A 19446-nucleotide genomic window follows, 5' to 3' on the forward strand; every position below is an offset into this window, starting at 1 on the left:
AGAGGGAAGCTGTAGAAGGAAGGGGTAGGGTTGCTAGTTTTAACAAATACAAAATAGGGTGTCCCATACTTGCTAAAAATTTTTTTTCATCGATTATCTGAAATTCCAGTTTAACTGGGTGCATTTTATCTGGTGACTCTGAATGGGTATCCCTTCAGAAATGATGTCATCATGAATGACTCAAGTTAGCAGGTCATAAGTACAAGAAAAAAGCTCAAGATGCTCTGTTAAGCATGTGTGCTGGTTTGTGTATCTCGACTTCTGTGTAACATGAGATGAATTATGGTGCCTCTAGGGTACTGGGGACAGCTCACTATCTGGAGTTTCCCAGGAGCTAGAGGGCCCGGTCACAGAGGCCTCACGGACTGTAGCATGGTCAGGCCCAGGGGTGAGAGCCTGGGCTTCATTAGCCTGTGAGCAGAGAGGGGCTTTCAGGACCCCTTAAGCTGCTAAAGAGAGGCAAGGCTGACCCTAGGTCAGTACGTCTCCAGCTGTAAGCACTGATCATGAATCTTGCTGGATGTTTTTGTGCATGTGGAATTTTTTGCATTTCAAAAAAATGTGGGGTGGGAAAAGGAGGAACAAAGGTCCAGATTGAGCTGTTTCTATCATCTGGCTGCAGGGCACTAACAAAGTCTACGCACAGACTGCATCAGAGGGCCTGCTGTGGGCAGGTGGGAGGTGGCAGGAGGATGTGGAGGAGAGATACCTCTTCTGTCCAGAGAGTCAGGGCAGTTTCTCGAGGTCACCAGGGTTAAGTTCTCCTGCCTCTGAGTCTGGGACTGCCCAATACTGCTGGCTTTTCCCATGTTAACATTTCAACCTTCCTTTGTCCCTCCAGCAAGCATCCTTCCACCCCGATGTCAGTGACGAGGTGAGAACCAGAGCCTTGCGTTTCGGGACGGAGTGCACCCTCGGCTACTTGGACCTCCTGGAGCACGTCTTGGTGGTAAGAAAGCGCATGAGTCAGGGCTGGGTAGTAGCTGTGTCCCTCCCCAGCTGCCCTGGCTGATTGGAACTATGCTTTCCTTAGGAGGACCTCTCTCAGAGCCCTGTCCAGTGCCACTGTGAGGCTGGGACTGGATTGAACTGGAATCTCCCCTGGTGCACTGATCCAGCACACTGAGCTAAAAAGTGCAGTCTGGATGAAGTTGCAGTTAGAATTCAGGAAAGCCCAGTTCTCTTGTGCACCCGAAAGGCAAGATTAGCATGTAAAAGAGGAGGGAGCAGAGTAAGTGGGTGGGAGGCCAGTGCCAACCTGAAAAAGTATCACGAGGTCTTGTTTAGAAGCCCCCAGTACATCCTGCAAGGACACAGAAGGCTTCTGACAGAGCCATGCCAGCCTCCGTGGCATGTTAGGGAGGCTGCCATTGCTACGGGTGACCCACCAGCCCTTCACAACTTCCTCCCATCCTCGAATGAATGGCTTAGATCCCATCAAGAATGACTCCCCCAACCTAGCGTGCCCAGTGTGGAGCTGGGTTAAGAAGGCATGAACAGAAGACACCAGGCAGGGGCGTAGATGGTCATGGCGCGTGGGCTGCCCACGTGGGAGCCTCAGTTTGTGCAGTTCCTAAGGAGGCTTGACTCACTACACACTCTCTAAGGACCAAACCACGGAGCACCAAGAAGTATCTACAGTGTGCATCTGTCTCTGTTGAGTTCAGGAACCATGTTGAGAGCCATGTAAGGTCCAGGGCAGGCCTCGATAGTCAGGGACACCCCCAGAAGAGAGTTGATGATGTCTCCCCTGCATCACTGCCCTTGCTCTTACCAAACCTAACGAAAGAGATCCAACAGGCCACCTTTAGATACATAATTCACATATCTAGAGGAGGAATGCCAAGCCCTTCATTTGCTGGGCATTCTCAAGTTTTCTCATTCTGTCCTTGTGCAGCTGTGAGGCGTATAGGCCAAAGGAATGATCTGAGACCCAGAAAGCTTGTCCCTTGGTTGAAGTCACCCAGCTATTCAGCAACAGAGCTGGATCCAAATCTCAATTCTTACTATTCCCAGCTGTGTGCATTTCACTGCCTCCTCCTTAGAAATAAATTATCTGCTGATGCTAAACGTTTGAGGTCATTTAAGGGATCATTATTTTTATTCTTTATCCAGGTAACTGTGGTCAATTCTGAAGTGCATTTTCTGGGAAAGTAGCCAGTCTGGGGTTACTAACATTGAGCTCGCAAAGTCTGAACCCTTGTGAATAGAGATCAGTGTATCATATGGAGGCCAAGGAAAGACATCTTAGCCAGTCAGCATTCACAGGCAAGAGCCTCCAGCTAGACACGTTGGGATACAGTTAAAGTGTTCAGTCTGTAGGTGTGCCTAGCAGGAAATTCAGGTTAAAGAGAACACCAGCAAGGCTTTCCAAAGACCTCTTTTTCATTATGGAACAATATATTCTGAGTCATATAGAACCTTGTTATAACTAAGAATTGGACAATAGGGTGCAATCAGTAGATTTAGGAGCCTCAAGTTCAAATCCTGGTTCTGCCACATAAGTAGCTACATGGCCACTGTCTTGTCTGGGGTGCAGTTTCCTCAGATGTTAAACACGCAGTTTATTAAGGATGAAATGAGCATGTCTGGAAACCCAGGACTTTGTGGCCAAGCTAACATTTGCTGAATGCCTTATTGAAATCTGCCGGGCGCGGTGGCTCACGTCTGAATCCCAGCACTTTGGGAGGCTGAGGCTCGTAATCGCTTGAGGTCAGTAGTTCAAGACTAGCCTGGCCAACATGGTGAAACCCCATCTCGACTAAAAATATAAAAATTAGTCAGGCATGGTGGTGGGTGCCTGTAATCCCAGCTACTCGGGAGGCTGAGGCAGGAGAATTGCTTGAACCTGGGAGGTGGAGGTTGCATTGAGTCAAGATCACACCACTGCACTCCAGCTTGGGTGACAAAGCAAGACTCCATCTCAAAAAAAGAAAAAAGAAGTCTGCTACTGGGAAGGTGCCGTTTCTGGCTAGTGGATGGTACTTGCTAATGGTGGGCTTGCAGTAGCAGTGCCCTCTGCCTCCTAAATGGGAGCTCTCCCCCTATGCTCCATTTCTCCTTATTTTTCCTCTCTCATGCTTTTGCTTTTGTCTTATTCATTTTGGGGGAAGGGAGGAGATACAAGGATCCTTGTATTTCTATTTTACCACTTCTCCCCAGTTCCATTTCTGAGTTGAAGCAGATTTTCTCCAGCACCTGTGCAGCACTGATAATGTACATGACGTCTGTGGGTCCAGGCCCTGCACACATGGGCCTCAGGTTGGCGATCTGTACCTTGGCCCTTGGTGAGTCATTTAACAAGAACCTCACTGTGTGGGGTCTGCCTCCAGCTTTATGTCTGACACATACACAGGCCTGGATGCAAATGGAGTGAAGGTCTCCCCTTTCACTCTCCAGCAAAAATACAGCTTATTTTAGGGAGAGGAATTCTGTCTGCGTAAGGAAGGGCAGGTGCCAGCACTTGTCTTAGGGAGAAGTTTCTCTCAGGGGAAAGGAAAACGGAGCTCTAACAGGGTCACCTCCCTGACCACATGCTGACCTTAAACCCTATCCCAGTATCCGGGAATGAGGTGTTGGATCTGCTCAAGTGCTTCCTTTCTCCTCACTTCCCCTCTCCATGCCCACCTTGTTTGGGTGAGCAAAATAAGACAAGGCTGTCTTATCTATATGGTGTGCATCTGTCTGAGGGGCGGGCAGGTGGCTGGCCTCCGCCTGAGGGGAGGACGAGAGGTCCAGGATCTCTAGGAACATTGCAGAAGGTCTGGGAACAGTCCCAGGCCACACATTCAGAGACTCCTGCTTAGTGGCCACTCAGTCGCTATGTCAGCATCAGCCCTGATGGTAAACGGCAGCTTTTTCTGTAACAGGAAGAAGGTCACTTGCTGCAGGGAGACCCAGCATCACAGGTCATTCAGGAGGTTTCATCTCATGGAGGCTGGAGATTGGAAGGAGGGAGAGTGACCACTACTTTCTTTCCCAGGGCCTAGGCAAGAACAGATTGCACCTTGTGGCCAGACGTGCTTCTCTGATGACCGTTGACATTGTAGTTGATTGCTTTTCTGTTATGGATTCTTACTTGTATTTTCTGTAGAATCAGGACTCTTTTTTTTTTTTGAGACGGAGTCTCGCTCTGTAGCCCAGACTGGAGTGCCGTGGCCAGATCTCAGCTCACTGCAAGCTCCACCTCCTGGGTTCATGCCATTCTCCTGCCTCATCCTCCTGAGTAGCTGGGACTACAGGCGCCCGCCACCTCGCCTGGCTAGTTTTTTGTATTTTTTAGTAGAGACGGGGTTTCACCATGTTCTCCAGGATGGTCTTGATCTCCTGACCTCGTGATCCGCCCGTCTCGGCCTCCCAAAGTGCTGGGATTACAGGCTTGAGCCACCGAGAATCAGGACTCTTAAACCTTACATGTTACAAACTTGGGTGGTTGATATATCTGTTAAAAGCCTGCCAGCTGAGTTTCTTGTCTTCATTGTATACAATTATTGTCATTGTAGTTCGTCACTGGGGTAGAAATATCAGTGTCCTAGTTCTCTAAGGCCATTCAGAGGTTTCTGGTAGCTGGTACTAAAATGAAATCACTAATAGGAAGAAAAGCTGAATGATAGTAAAACTATTCCTATAAAAGAAACAGAATCTATCTCATCTTTTGTGATAAGGATTTTCCCCCTTGAGACTGAAAAGATCCAAATATATTTTAAAGATAAAATTGTTAAAAGTTAGCAACTAAGTGTGAGAAGCAATAGAAAGGAAGATTAAAAGTTACCTCCAAAGTTCTCCAGCTTCAAGATTAGGATCGTGGTAATGCTACTGACAGAGCAAGACAGAAGAAAGGGAGATTGTATAGATAAAATCTATAAAATTTACAATGTGCCTAAGTTTTATTAGGCACACTGTGCATTTGATACATTCTCTAGATGTAAAGATGGAGGAGGAGATATAGTTCTAGTGCTGGCAGTTGAAGGCTTTTATTCATGTATATGGGTTTTTTGTTTTTTGTTTTTGTTTGAGACGGAGCTTTGCCCTTCTTGCCCAGGCTGGAATGCAATGGCGTGATCTCAGCTCACTGTAACCTCCGCCTGCTGGGTTCAAATGATTCTCCTGCCTCAGCCTCCCGAGTAGCTGGGATTACAGGCAAGAGCCACCAGGCCTAGCTAATTTTGTCTTTTTTGTAGAGATGGGGTTTTACCATGTTGGCCAGGCTGGTCTCGAACTCCTAACCTCAGGTGATCTGCCCACCTTGGCCTCCCAAAGTGCTGGGATTATAGGCATGAGCCACTGGGCCTGGCCAATATGGAGTTTTATTAAGAGCATACAGTACAGACATATAGAGTCAAGGCTAGATCTTGAGAAAGCATGAATCAGTAGAAGCCAGGAAAAAAATTGGAGAAATAATGGAAAAAAGAGAACTTCAGAAATAGTCACTGAAAGAAGGGGAATACAGGAAAAAGACTTATCATTTGGGCTTTATGGTTGATTCATTAAGTCATCGTTTATTTTATTGACTTCCTTCCATAGACCACACAAAAGAAATACAAGCTAAGCACATAATGACCCCTGCCTTCAAGTAGCTCCCAATCCATTTATAATCTAGTCAGTCTCCCTCAGTGGTCTTGGTTGTTGTTTATAGAATGTTAAAGAGTAAAACAATCAAAGATACAACTATCAGAAAAAAAAAAGAATTCTCCCCCTTGAGGGTGACAAGTGCTGATGGCTCTGACATCCGAGGATGTGAATGAAATAGCATTATGTATGTATTTATTTACTCATTTGTTCATGTTCATGTATTTATTTTTGTTCCTTAAAAAGCAAGACAGTCTTTGAAGAGTATTTTCTAATAAAAACTATAGGCGGAAAACAAGGTTCTGTTTCTAGGGAATTGTCATAAACATATAAAAAATACATGTTCCTGGTGAAAAATTATAGAAACCCCCACAACCGTATTCGGTCACCTAAATTGTGATAACATTGGTCACTGTCTTAGGGCTGCTGCCAAAAATACGTTCCCATTCACACCGTTAGCTTTAACTTCTAGAAATCTGGGTTAAAGTAAGGATAAGAAAGAGGAGTATTGTTTTACACTGAGAGTCCTGCAAGCCACAAGACTGACAGGCCAGTGCTGTGTGAACACCCAACAAGAAATGAGGAAAAGGAGAATGCCCAAACCTGGGAAGTAGTGTTCATTTTCAGAGGGGATTCTAACGACAACCAGAAAATGAAAGCCAAATTGCCAGTCTGGAAAAAGACATCAGAATTTTGTTGAAATTCTTTTTAGGGTAGAAGAAAAGAATGTCTAGTAAAATGGGATTAGTTATTTGCAGGTGATAGATTTGAAAAGCAATTAAAAACCAGAGATTTTGATTCTCTCTGTCTGTCTGTCTCTCTCACACACACACACACACACACACACACACACTCTGCCCTTCACTCTGTTCTTTGGTCTCTGCAAAAAGACTGTGTATGATCATATGACCATGGCCTCTCCATTCTGAAAAAGAGTCGACTTAAACCAGACTGTACCTGTAGCTCTTAGGGTAGTCTTCCTGAAATGCTTGAAAAATTGATCCCCTGTTTTTAACAATTTAAGGAGAATCACCGGAGATTCCTGAGAGCTGAAGAAAGGTCAGATAATTGTTCATTTTTTATAAAAAGGGAAAGAGAAAATTCCAGAAGTCAAGGTTTAGAGAAAGTGTCCAGCAATCTGCAGAAATAAGTTGAGGTCATTTTCAGTTGGTACGAGGAGAATCGGGGGTCCTCTTCAGTGAGTTGCTTTTCTGAAATCTCGGCACATGAAAATATGCATGAGTTTATGGTGTCCTCGCCTTGTTCGGTTATAATATCTAGAGCCAAGGATTCTTAACCTTTTATGGCTGGTTTGTATATTTTAGTTTTTCTTTGGAAAATGCTTAAATAAATACAGAAACTAATAGCAGCATCCATGTACCCACCATCTATGATTGACTAATTTTGTTAACAGTTTGTCCTATTTGCTTCAGATGCTTATATTTTAAAGAAACATATCAGTAATAAAGTTTGTATCTATTCCCACTCCCATTCTCTCTTTCCCCCTGTTATAGATGCCAGTGACTGTCCCGATTTCAGCGTTCTTCATCTTTTGTGGGTCATGGGCCCCTTTGAGCTAGAAGCCCTGGGTCCTTTCCTGCCTTCTGCAACCGTCATCAAAGAAACATCAGCACAGACACACAGAATGATCCTCAAACTGTTAAGAGGAGTCACAGACCCACAAAACCGAGTTAGAACCTTTTGGTATTTAGAGACTGCAAATGGAGAACCCCTGCCTGGGGAATCCTTTAGATAATTCAGTTAACTCTCAACAAACATAGGATCTAATTTGGACAGAGCCATCTCCCCGCTGCCCTGAGAGCTGCTTTATGACGCTTTAGAGATGTCCTTTTGAATGATGGTGGCCTCCTGCATTTGCTGTGTGCTGGTTTATCGTAGAGGATTTGTATTGCAGGACAAAAAGCAGCTACTTTTCCTCTGCAACTATCACAGTTCAATATTTCTGCAAAACCACAGTTTGAGATCTGTGGCAGGGATAAAATTACCCTCGCTTCCACTGGCAGAGCTTTAATTTGGATCTGTCTATTGTCTGCTATCAGAAATCATGTTGACTTAATGGCATAATAAAAATAGAATTCCTCTTCTCCTCGTTATCTAAAGCTCAGGTTCTTTATCGGGGCTGTTCCCTGTCTGCGGGCCGTCATGGTGTACACTGCTCACCAAGGGTGCTCCTTTTAGAAACAAGTCTTTCATCATTCCACTTTGTGAGAATGTTGGTAGAAGTATGTGAGCAAACATCCTTCCCTTGTCTTTAGCTTAGGGGAAAATCATTCAATCTTTTACCATTAATTATGAGTGTCCCTACCATACCTTTAACCCTTTGCTTATTCATGCTGTGTTGGCCACTTTAGGGAAACCATTTAACAATGCCTGTGGACTGCTTAGCTACTGAGATCCTGAGCCATAACTATGAGTAACCTAGTAGTCTTACAGCATATATTGTTTCAGATAAATATGGTACAAGCCTTTTGCAATTAACTGGTGACAAATGCCACCATCTAAGTCTAGAGCAGTGGTTCACAACTATGGCCACATATGAGAGTCACCCAGGGAACTTACAAAAATTCTTATGCCCAGGCCACACACCGGAACAATTCTGTCAGTAGCCCTTTATGTATATATTAATTTATATAATCTCACCACAGCTCTACAAGGGAAGTCTGTTGTGGTCACTTAATAAACTGAGGCTTAGAGAGAGGATAAGTACCTGTACATTGACATTGACTGCTGAACCTATGCCTAACTAAATTGCCTGCCCACTGACTGTCTTGGAAAGGAAAAGGCATTTATCCCCCTTCCTTCTATTTCTCCGTGGCTCTGGTGTTCTTTTGGAACTGGTCTAGGAAGCCGTCATAGTAGGACTTGTCCCAATAATGTATTGGTCTGCTTTTCATTCATTAATTCATTTGTTCATTCAAAGGTCTGTGTTGAGTTCTTAATATCTGCAGAATGAGATATATATATATATATGTGTGTGTGTGTGTGTGTATATATATATAGGCCCTAGTGTGAGGGAATGAGAATCACAGAGCAGCTGGAATCATCATGGAACAGTAGCAAATATGAAAGAAGTGTAAAAGATTATAAGAGGAGGGAAGATTATAATAGATGCATGTGAAGTAATGCTCAGAGATTATTGACTAATCCATTTGTGCATATGCATAATGTCATCTATACACTGCTGTGTCTGGGACTGGTCATGGTGTAACCCATTGACTCCTCTGATCTGTTTTTTCCTAAGCTTTCTCTATAGTCATGGTGCAAAGGGGTTAGTCCTGGGTCTAAAAACCATCTTTCCAGATTCCTGAGAAAGACTGTGCTACTCCCTGGGCAGGGGAAAGGAGTGTGGGGCACCAAGAAGGGAATTAACATTTAATGCATGTCTGCTTTGTTCCAAGCATTGTGAGAAATATTCCCCATGATGTGTTATTCCATTTGATCCTTTTTTTTTTTTTTTTTTTTTTTTGAGATGGAGTCTCACTCTGCCGTCCAGGCTGGAGTGCAATGGTGCAATCTCGGCTCACTGCAACCTCTGTCTCCTGGGTTCAAGCCGTTCTCCTGCCTCAACCTCCCGAAGAGCTGGGATTACAGGCATCCGCCACCACACCCAGCTAATTTTTATATTTTTAGTAGAGACGGAGTTTCACCATGTTGGCCAGGCTGGTCTCAAACTCCTGACCTCAGATGATCCACCCACCTCAGCTTCCCAAAGTACTGGGATTACAGGCATGAGCCACCATGCCCGGCCTCCATTTGGTTTTTATGCCAGCCCTGAGACAGGCATTATCCCAGCTTTACAGATGAGAAAACAGGTTTAAAACCAGTAATGTATGAAGCCAGGTTTGAACACAAGTTTGTTCATTTCCAAAGCTGATGTTTTGTCCCCTACTCAGAGGCTCCAAAATTGTGCAGAGATAGACAGCAGTTATACTTCTCTCCCGACCGTCTGAACCTTTCTAAATCTGAAGATCACCTTTGGGAAACATGAGAAAGAGATAACAGAAAAGAGCAGTGGAAGAAGAATTTCAACATGAGGAAGGGATAGGATGGTGTGCACCGGAGTTTAGATCCCTGGTGGGAGATGGGGAAGAGCTGTCATCCTGTGTCATAGTTCCATTCATGGATGAGTTTGAGAAGAAATCAGCTGGGGATGTCTTAAAGGTGTTTAGGATTCCCAGGACCTCTTTTTAAATCCATAAAAAACAGAAAGCAAAAGACAAGTTTTAAAAACCTTTGAACTAATTCAAAAGAGGGCAAATCCTCAGGGCCTCTCCCAGGAGAGCTTGCAGTCAGAACTCTGGAAATGGATTGTTTCCTCAAGAATCATCCTCCTGATCAGTGCGTTGTTGCTCACTTAAGGATTTTGTCTCTAGGACTTGAGTGGCACCTTTCCTCTGGTCCTTTATTTTGTCACAAGTACCGATTGGCCCCTAGCCTGGGGCTTTTTGCCTTTACTCAGTATGTTTTTTTAAAATTTATTTATTTTTTTTTTTTTAAGAGACCGAATCTCTCTCTGTGGCCCAGGCTAGAGTGCAGTGATGCAGCCACTGCTAACTGCAGCCTTGACGTCCTGGGCTCAAGAGATCCTCCCACCTCAGCCTCCTGAGTAGTTGGGACTACGGGTGTGTGCCACCATGCCCAGCCAATTTTTAATTTTTGTTTCAGAGATGAGGTCTTGCTATGTTGACCAGGCTGGTCTTGAACTCCTGGGTTCAAGCAATCCTCCCGCCTCGGCCTCCCAAAGTGCTGGGATTACAGGTGTGAGCCACTGTACCCAGCCAGAATGTTCTTAAAGTTTGGGTAATTTTCAGGTGCATGTGTGTGTTTTATGTACAAATAAAGGACAAATGAAGGTCCAAATAAAAGACAAGTGAGGACTTTGTCTCCTTTATGATCTTTAGGAGCTATGTCAGAGGGGACCTTAGAGGCGCCACTGGTTCCCAACGTTTTATTTCTCACACGGGGAGACTGAAACCCAGTGAGTCTTAAGCGTTTTCCACAAGATTCTGAAGTCACTCGGGACAGAAATGCAACTTAAAACCAGGCTGCCTGACCCCACATCCGCTAGGAGGAATGTGCTTCTTTCTCGTCTCAGTGGTTACTAACCCCCTCATGCCTCTGACTTGTTCTTCACCTGTAGATTCTTCAGAAACCAACCCCAGAACTCAAGCAGCAGCTGGCTGCTTTCTCCAAGCGAGTGGCCGGTGCTGTGACAGAGCTCATCCAGGCGGCGGAAGCCATGAAAGGTAGGCTGGATTCTTGTGTCTTGGCGGAGGGCAGCCCTTCCAGGCAGTGCTAATACAGCAGACTGCACAGAGGAAAAGCACAGCCTGCACGGGCCTTTAGCTGGCAAATGCAGCCGGGAATAGAGTGAGGACTTTCTGCAAGCAAATGGGTTTAGAATTAGCTTGAAAAAGTAACATCTTCTCTGAAGCAACACTCTAGTCTTTGTATTAAGTGCTTCTACTTAAATGGTATCCTCCACCTAGAACTACTCACTTCCCTTAGGAGCCTCCCCATTTCTTTTTTGTCTGCATTTTCATTCATCAGGATATTTATTCTCCTTGAAATAATACTTCATATTTTGAAAATGATACTATCTGACAGCACTGTTTGGACACCCTTTATGCTTACATAGAAGCAGCCAACTCACCTGGGAAAGGTCTTCTCACCAATTTCCTTTACTTTGAATTAAGGTGAGGGGTCATTCCTCCTGGGTTCCAGGGAGAAGAGAATGGCAAATTCCTGTGTGACCTACAGCATAGTCTAGTGTCTCCTGAGGATGCTTGCTTATATTCGTGAGCTTTGAGTTCAAAGTCAAAGCAAGGCTCAAGCCTTGGTCCATGAGATCATTTTTGAAGCTGCCTGGTGACTGTCCTGTGGTAGGGCCATACACACAACTGATTTAGAAAACCAGGATTAGCACCCCCACCCCCATCCAGATGGCCTTTATGAGAGACCGAAGGAAGGTTCCTTAGGACAATGCAGGTCAGGCTCCTGGAGCCTTCATGCATGCAAATCCAGATATTGTTTGTAATTAAGCCAGTGCCCTGAGGTCTGCAGCTACCAAGAATCACTTTCTTTTGGACTGATTCTAGGAACAGAGTGGGTGGATCCAGAAGACCCAACTGTCATTGCAGAAACAGAGTTACTGGGGGCTGCAGCATCCATCGAAGCTGCTGCTAAGAAGTTAGAGCAACTGAAGCCAAGAGCAAAACCAAAAGTAAGTGTTCATTTATGGTTGGCTGTCCGGTGTCAGTGGGTTCTTCCAGTGGGTGGCTGTGAAGTGGAGCGAGGAGTGCTGCAGGGAGCTTGACTCCTTCCTCATGGTCAGATTAGCAAGCGGAAAACCGGATCTACCTGCCCGGCACTGCTTTAGAGTATGGGGGAAAAATGGCTCATGAGTCTAAGTTAACCACCCAGAAAAATACCTCTGTGTGTCCAAAGGAAGAATTGGGGCATTTGCAGTCTTGATTTAGTTCCATTATCTAAAGCAGGTATTGGATGCTTTCTGTCAGAAGTTGCTGTGACTGGAGAGGAGATTGTTAGCCTCCAATTTTCTGGTTTCTCTTTTGCTTTTTACAAAGAAATAGCACTGCTGGGAATCAGAGGGCAATGAGAACTTCAAAAGTGCACCCATTCCAGGCCTTTTCAGTGTATGCTGGAGGTGATGGGTAGCTGGTATGTTTTTTCCACCTTTGTTTGTCATGTAGATAAATGTTTAAAACTTAAGATTATAGGATATGTGAAGAGAAATAGCCATTTAAAGGAAAGAGATACTTTTAGATTAGGCAGGAGGAAGGACGCTTTCTAAATAAAAGGATGACGAGCTACTGCTGTCTGCAGGGGCAAAGCCCCCACCCTGTTAAGCTGATACCTCCTACCCCACCTTCCATGGCTGTCTTCAGCAGGAAAATGGTAGAACCAGAGGAGGCCCCTTTTTCTTCCTATTCAAGTAAGTCCCTGGTGTGGTGCATTGTAACTCACCTATTTCCAAGGACCCAGATATATTAGGAAATAATATTTGGCTTTTCCCCTCGAAAAAGGGCTGGATTCCACCAATTTAAGTATACCTAAAAATTTACCTATTTTTGTAAGACCAAGGGATGGAGTCTGGGCCCTGAAACAGATCAGACCACTCAAAAGCAGTGCCTGGGCCAGTGTAGTGTATGAAATAAACACAGACTGAGTCTGTTCAGCTTGGGAACATTCTTAAAACTTTTGAGTGTTCACAACCAACCTCCTAATAGTCACTCTGGACTTGGTAAAGGCACGTAAACGTTTTCTCATCAAGATGTAACTTAAGGATTTGGGCTTCTGATTTTGGGGTTTACTAGGGTTCTCTCTGCTGGCCTCTACCTGAGAGTCTTGGGTTGCCTGATATTGCCGAGTTTTTCTTGCAAACTTAAGAGCCAAGTGTGGGTGTTGGGACAACTCCATTTTCTGGTTATGCCTTTGTTTGTGTTTTGTCAGTCAAGTTAATCGTGAATGAAAAGTGTACTTTAAACTTAAGAGTCAACCATTAACTAAGATTTAGAGGTTTGGTGCATAATGTTTTTCCATTTCCTTGTCTGATTTATCACGAGTGGCCTTTCTTGGGGAGGGCTCCGTCCACTAATGCCGAAGCCATGTCAGTTGACACATTCGTTCTCCTGGAGAATTAGCCTGGTGCTAATTTAACATTAACACTTCCCCATATTCTAAGAGCTCCTGTCTCAATGTCTTTCTCTTTGTCCTTCCGCAGGGTCCTTCTGAGCTCTTGTCTGTCCCTGAATCCTGGTTTCTCTTTGTCCTTCCGCAGGGTCCTTCTGAGCTCTTGTCTGTCCCTGAATCCTGGTTTCCCCCTGTCTGGTCTTTCACCTCACGATTCCAGATGGGAAAACAAAATTATTAAAGTTCCTACCCCATAGGATTATGGTTATAATAATAAGATAGTATAAGAACACTGCCTGACATACAGTGAGACTCAGTAAATAGTAACTAGATCACCATTATTATCACCATCGTCACTGAAAATATGTGTCTGGGACTTTTTCCCTAGGAAATGCCTGAAAACAGAAAGCTCACATTGTTCAATTGCCAAGCATGTGCCGGGCAGTCTTCTAGGTACTTTATGAGAGTCACTCATCTGATCCTTTCAAAAAGTCCATTAGAATCAGAAGCACCAAGAGGCGAATTACCTTGCCATGGTCAGAGCACCGTCACTCAGTTGGGAGGGCTATGTATGGCCCTGGGTGGCAGTTTCAGTCCATACCAGTCCGTTTCCCTACCCCATTGTCAGAGAAGGCTGGTGTAGTCCCACAAGGGCCATTTGTACTTTATGTGTGCCCTTTGAGCTACTAATCCCATCTCTGGGAATCTCTCCTGAGGAGGAAATCAAGAGGGGAAGAAAGTTGTGTGCCTGTGAGAGGGTTGTTCCTTGCAACCTTGTATGTAGTAATGAGCAGTTGGATGTGGACCAAGTGTCTCCTCGAAGGAATATTATGCAGCTATGAAAAATAATGGTTGCTAGGACTGTGTAGCATGAAGAAAATGCTCATGGTATAACAGAAAGGATGCAGAATTATATACTCATTATGATTACAACTCTAAAAGCCCACAGATGAAAAAAAAAATAAGTAGGGAATGTACAAGAATGAAGATGGAATTGGGATGATGGAAGGGTCTGTGTTTTAACATTTTATAAAACAAAGGTTTAAAAATAACCGCACCTTAAAAATTAATGGTGACTGCTGAAGCCGGCCAGTGAGGACTCCCTACAGTACTCCAGAATCATATAGCCTTTGTGTTTGCATTGAGGATTTTTATAGGAAGGCCAAGGAATCCTTTGGCCAAGGTCAAGGTTACCACAACTAATGATGTGACTCCTTTGTTTGAAGGTTCCTACCTTAGGTCACTCTCTTCATATTAGGAAGGGTGGTGGGTACTTCTAGAATGCTTTACAATGGTCTGAAGTCTTTCTCTGCCTAATGACCAGAGGCAGACATTATCTATGAAACTGTTTTGGAAAACCTTCAACCCAAACCATAGTTTTTGTGCCTAATAGGGCAATCCACATTGCAATAACTTTTGCATGAAATAAAATATCCTCCTTGCCTTTATATAGGAGTTTATTTCCTCAATTGAAAAACAGTAACAACAATCTGCACCAAAATCAGCCAGTCTTTTGAGGTTAATCACTTCTCTCCATTCTCTCCCAAAATGTTAAAAAAAATCCTCAGGGTACTGTAAGTAAACAATTGCTTATTACATCCCTATAACCCTACCCTCGCACACACACATGCCCTCTGTATATGGATGTATTCGCACTGCTTTCAGGAAGAGTTTGGGGAGGGACAGTAATTTTGTCAAAAAATGCTCTGCTCAGCACATTCTCAGGTTGCCTGTTTTTAAAGGAGAGGCTCATGGTTTATGATGATGATTCTGGTATATTTCCACCTCAGGCTCTTAAAACTTAAGCATCACTTTTTGCCTGGAATCTCCCAGACATGCACTGTTGAATCCGCTGTTCACCTGGGGAGTTGAGAATGTCAGTGAGCGCTGGTGCATGTGCTGACAGTATTGTTAATGGCGCCGTTTCCACACCTGCAGGCAGACCTGTGCTCCAAAGACAGGTATCGGAGTTGCTGCAAAAGTGACCACCCCCCGCAGCCGTAACCTTCAATACTGTGCCTAGTCTCGAGCTCAGTCAAACCTGGATGCCTTTTCTGCAGGCCTCTGTGTGATATGTTTGATATATTAGGTTGTTATTTAATCCAACTATATATCAAACATATTCCTACAGTGTCTTGCCCTGTCTCCGGGGGTTCCTAATAAAGTTTATAAGGCAACAGGAAAGAACACGTTAAAATCACAAGTAGATTTAGAAGACGGAGCAGTCATTACAATTCATGTTATCTTCTATTTCTTCTTGTAGCATTTGAGACCTGTGTCAGTATTACTAGATTATTTGCTTATTATAGAAACAAATAATAAGTATTGATGTTTCATAAGAGCCTGGGGTATTTTGTGCGGCTTAGTTTTGTGCAGTGATGAATCCTTAAGGAATTCAGTATGCTCAGTGGAAAAAACGGTTCCAACCCATGCCTATGAGACATAAAATAAAGGTCAGGATTATAGCCTCAAACACATCTAGATTTATATTTCATTTTGGTTCATTTTTATCCTGATCTTCAATTTAGAAGTTCATGTCAGGGTTTCAGCAAAAATTCAAGGAGCACAAATCAGTTTTCTATAACTTCCCTTTCCACTCACAGTAACGATGTATAAAGCAAATCCACTATACCAGCTGCATGGATACTGAGTCAGTGAGCTTTATACAAACCTTGGATATAGGACTAAATGTATCTCATGAAGGTAATATAATGTTGACTGAACTCTTGAATTTCCTGTTATAGGTTAACTTGTCAGTGGAGTTTGGTAATATTTAGAATAAGCCAACAGGCAGAAAGTAATTTCATAGCCTAATTGACTGTGGCAGGAAGTTTGGGATTATGATATAGAAAACATATTTTCTGGTACATAACAGCCTTCTTTGGTTGGTTTTGACCTCTTCCTTATAGAAAAGCCTGTGAGGTATGTGTGAGTTCATTCTGAGTTCTCTCAACAAAATACTTTGTGAGCACTGCTTTCTGGGAAGAGAACTACTGTGCTCATAGCTCAGTGTTGTGGAGGAGAAAAGGTGTGAGCAAGTGGTTTAAACAGGTCAGTCATGAAAGCTTCCCCTTATAGACTTCTGTGTCTAGAAGTCATTGCCACATTGCTTACAAGTGAATGCATAGTGACAGGGTTGCCAACAGCAGCATCAGAGAGGTGATGACACAGGAGAGGGTCCTGTGATGTTGGAGTCCTGGCTTCTGGAGCTACACAATGGAACCTGTCTCCGGAATCCTTCTCCATTGAGAAGCGATCTGTGTGTGTCAGCAGGTGCTCTGTCAGGCGGGTTTCAAGATGCTGCCCCAGTCAGTCCCTCCTTCACACAGCTGGAGAACACTGGTTTTGGTTTTGAGTCCAGTTACATTGTTTGACTGAAATGGCAAATGGCCATGGAAAAGAGACAGCAAGTTACTACGAACAAAGAAAAGCATGGTTTCAAAAGGACCTGCAGATGAAGCCCATTTGTTTGAATTGATGTGATTTTCTTGTTTCTTTGGGTGACTTTGTCACTGACCAGCATGTTCTCTGTAGTGATAAATATAGTGAAGGGAAAAAGGAACCAACTGTTCAGGGAGAAGGACAAATACAGCATTTTCTATATGGCTGCACATGGGCTTTGAGTGGCACTCATTGATTCCAGACCAGGAGCATACAAGGTGTGAAAAGCAAGTATGGAGCCGGGCATGGTGGCTCACACCTGTAATCCCAGCACTTTGGGAGGTCGAGTTGGGCGGATCATTTGAGGTCAGGAGTTCGAGACCTGCCTAACATGGTGAAACCCTGTCTCTACTAAAAATACAAAAAAATGGCCGGGCGCGGTGGCTGAAGCCTGTAATCCCAGCACTTTGGGAGGCCGAGATGGGCGGATCACGAGGTCAGGAGATCGAGACCATCCTGGCTAACACGGTGAAACCCCGTCTCTACTAAGAAATACAAAAAATAGCCGGGCGAGGTGGCGGGCGCCTGTAGTCCCAGCTACTCGGGAGGCTGAGGCCGGAGAATGGCGTGAACCCGGGAGGCGGAGCTTGCAGTGAGCTGAGATCCGGCCACTGCACTCCAGCCTGGGCTACAGAGCGAGACTCCGTCTCAAAAAAAAAAAAAAAAAAAAAATACAAAAAAATATAAATAAACCGGGCATGGTGGCACACACCTGTAGTCCCAGCTACTTGGGACTGAGTATGCTTGAACCTGGGAGGAGGAGGTTGCAGTGAGCTGAGATCATGCCACTGCACTCCAGCCTGGGTGACAGAGTGAGACTCTGTCTCAAAAAAATAAATAAGTATGGGAGACTCCCCTCCAGGGTAGACCAGTAGGCCCTTGTCAGACCCTTCACAGACACATAAAGGGGGCTTAAGATGTAGGGAGTTTATCTGATAAGTCTTGGGAGAAGAACCCTGTTATCTTTGTCTATGCTTTCTATATTGACATTCAAGGGCCCGTAAACAGAAACAGTGATGAAAAGATGATTCCAGTGGCATTGCTTCTCATTTTGAAAACAAAAATAAAGCAATGGATACTGTGGGAAAACGAATCCCAAGATACTAATCAGGCAAGTGCGGACCTTTTCCAATGGACAGTGCATGAACTCGTGCGTATTCCTTGGGTGCAGAGGGTGTGGTCCCTCCCCAGGCACAGGCACAGCCATTCGGCAGTTTCTTTCTCAGTCACCCATCTTGCCTGTTTAAGGTCTCTCTGGAGCTTTCCCTGAGACAAGGCCAGCTGTCCATGCCTGGCTCTTGGCAGTTCCAGTTGTTCTGGGAAGTTTACCTTTTGTTAGAACTAGTAAAGGTGGCAGTCCTGAAGCCACCCCATCCATAGGTCCTCCAGAAGAGAAGCTGATCTAACCCTTGCATAGTTTGGGGCTTTGCATACAGGCTAAGGCCTCCCTCAAGCCACCTCTCAGTTCAATACCAGAAGCAAACTAGTAGCAGCCAAACTTGCAACCAAAAAAAGAGAAATGTGGCTGCCTGCTCCACTCCGGCTTCCAACTGGCAGGAAAATGCCTCACTCCTGTTGTGGGAGTTCTAGGCCTTGGCCTCCTTTTTTCCCTCAAGGACATTTAAATTAAATGCAAAATGTTCACACTTTGAAAAATATATAGCCAAGAGGATTTTTAAAAAGTTTCTGATGCACTATGACCTTATTTTTAGTAGCAGGCGTTCTGCAAGACTCTTGAGTAACGCAGAGCAAAGGCTGAGACCCCGCTGGAAAGATGACACCGGGGTGATTCTTCAGTTTGTGGAGCCAGTTGTGAGAAGGGCAACCGTTGTGTTTTTAGCTCTCAACAAGGCATTCCCTCAAAGGAAGTTTTCAGGGAGGAAGGCAAGGCCTTTGGCCATCTGCTGTGGGTGCCTTATGGTCCTTCACCTTCAAGTTCATTGGGGAAAGGAACTCCTCTGGGGGGTTACAGGGCGTAAAGAAATAGGCCAAGGAAAAGACCATGGGTGGACATTCTCTTCCCCCGCCCAACACTTGCCCGGGGCCTGACAGGGACAGTGAGCAGGGGAAGTGGGTAAGGATGTTGAGGAGCAGGGGCAGTGGGGGATGTTGAGGAGGAGGCCAAGAGAGATCAGAAGAGAAAAAGGAGTTCCTGCTTATTTTAGTCACCGCCTTCTAAGAGAAGTTTAATTTGGAACTGTCCATGTCTAGGCAAAAGGACCAGGAAGGTTGAGTTGCTCCTCAAGTGACAAACAGAAAACTGAGTAACTGATACCTGGAGAAGGGCAGCGAAGACCCCACAGTCACATGGTCAGAGTACAAAGCAGTGACTACCACCCAGATTGTCCCACTCCTGGTGGGGTGCTGAGAGAGAAGCTGGCGCCCATCTGTGCTGTTTGTTACTTGACGCTTACTGATTTGTGGGTTTTACTTACAATTAATTTAGGCTGTAATCAGAAACAGCAAGAAGAATTTTTGTTAGAATTATGAGTACATAACAGGGTTTAGACAGAGGAACAGATTCATTTAGCCCCAAATCTGAAAAAAAACAATTTTTGATAATGAAATTAATTGCTAATGGTTTTTGAGCATCTCCTATGAGTCAGCCATGCTTTACATATATTAATCATGTACTTGTAATGACCCCATCAGGTAGGTTAGATGGGGAAGTAGGCTTAGAAGATGAATGAATTAGTCTGAAGACCATGTTCAGAATCAGAAAGGCCAAACGCCAAAAGGAAAAATGAGGAAAGGCTGTCCCTT

At 44.5% G+C, this 19446-nt stretch overlaps 1 protein-coding gene across 7 annotated transcripts in view; it reads left to right on the forward strand.

Annotated features, from left to right (window-relative positions):
• The window catches only part of TLN2 (talin 2), a 456511-nt gene that overhangs the window by 420587 nt on the left and 16478 nt on the right, over positions 1-19446 (forward strand). For all 7 annotated transcript variants that reach the window (XM_050797236.1, XM_050797240.1, XM_050797238.1 and 4 more), the window contains 3 exons: positions 842-949; positions 10730-10835; positions 11688-11812. In XM_050797236.1, coding sequence (XP_050653193.1) covers positions 842-949; positions 10730-10835; positions 11688-11812 — 339 coding nt within the window. The remainder of the gene's footprint in view (positions 1-841; positions 950-10729; positions 10836-11687; positions 11813-19446) is intronic.

The sequence above is a fragment of the Macaca thibetana genome, chromosome 7, assembly GCF_024542745.1.
Source record: "Macaca thibetana thibetana isolate TM-01 chromosome 7, ASM2454274v1, whole genome shotgun sequence".
Classification (NCBI taxonomy): domain Eukaryota; kingdom Metazoa; phylum Chordata; class Mammalia; order Primates; family Cercopithecidae; genus Macaca; species Macaca thibetana.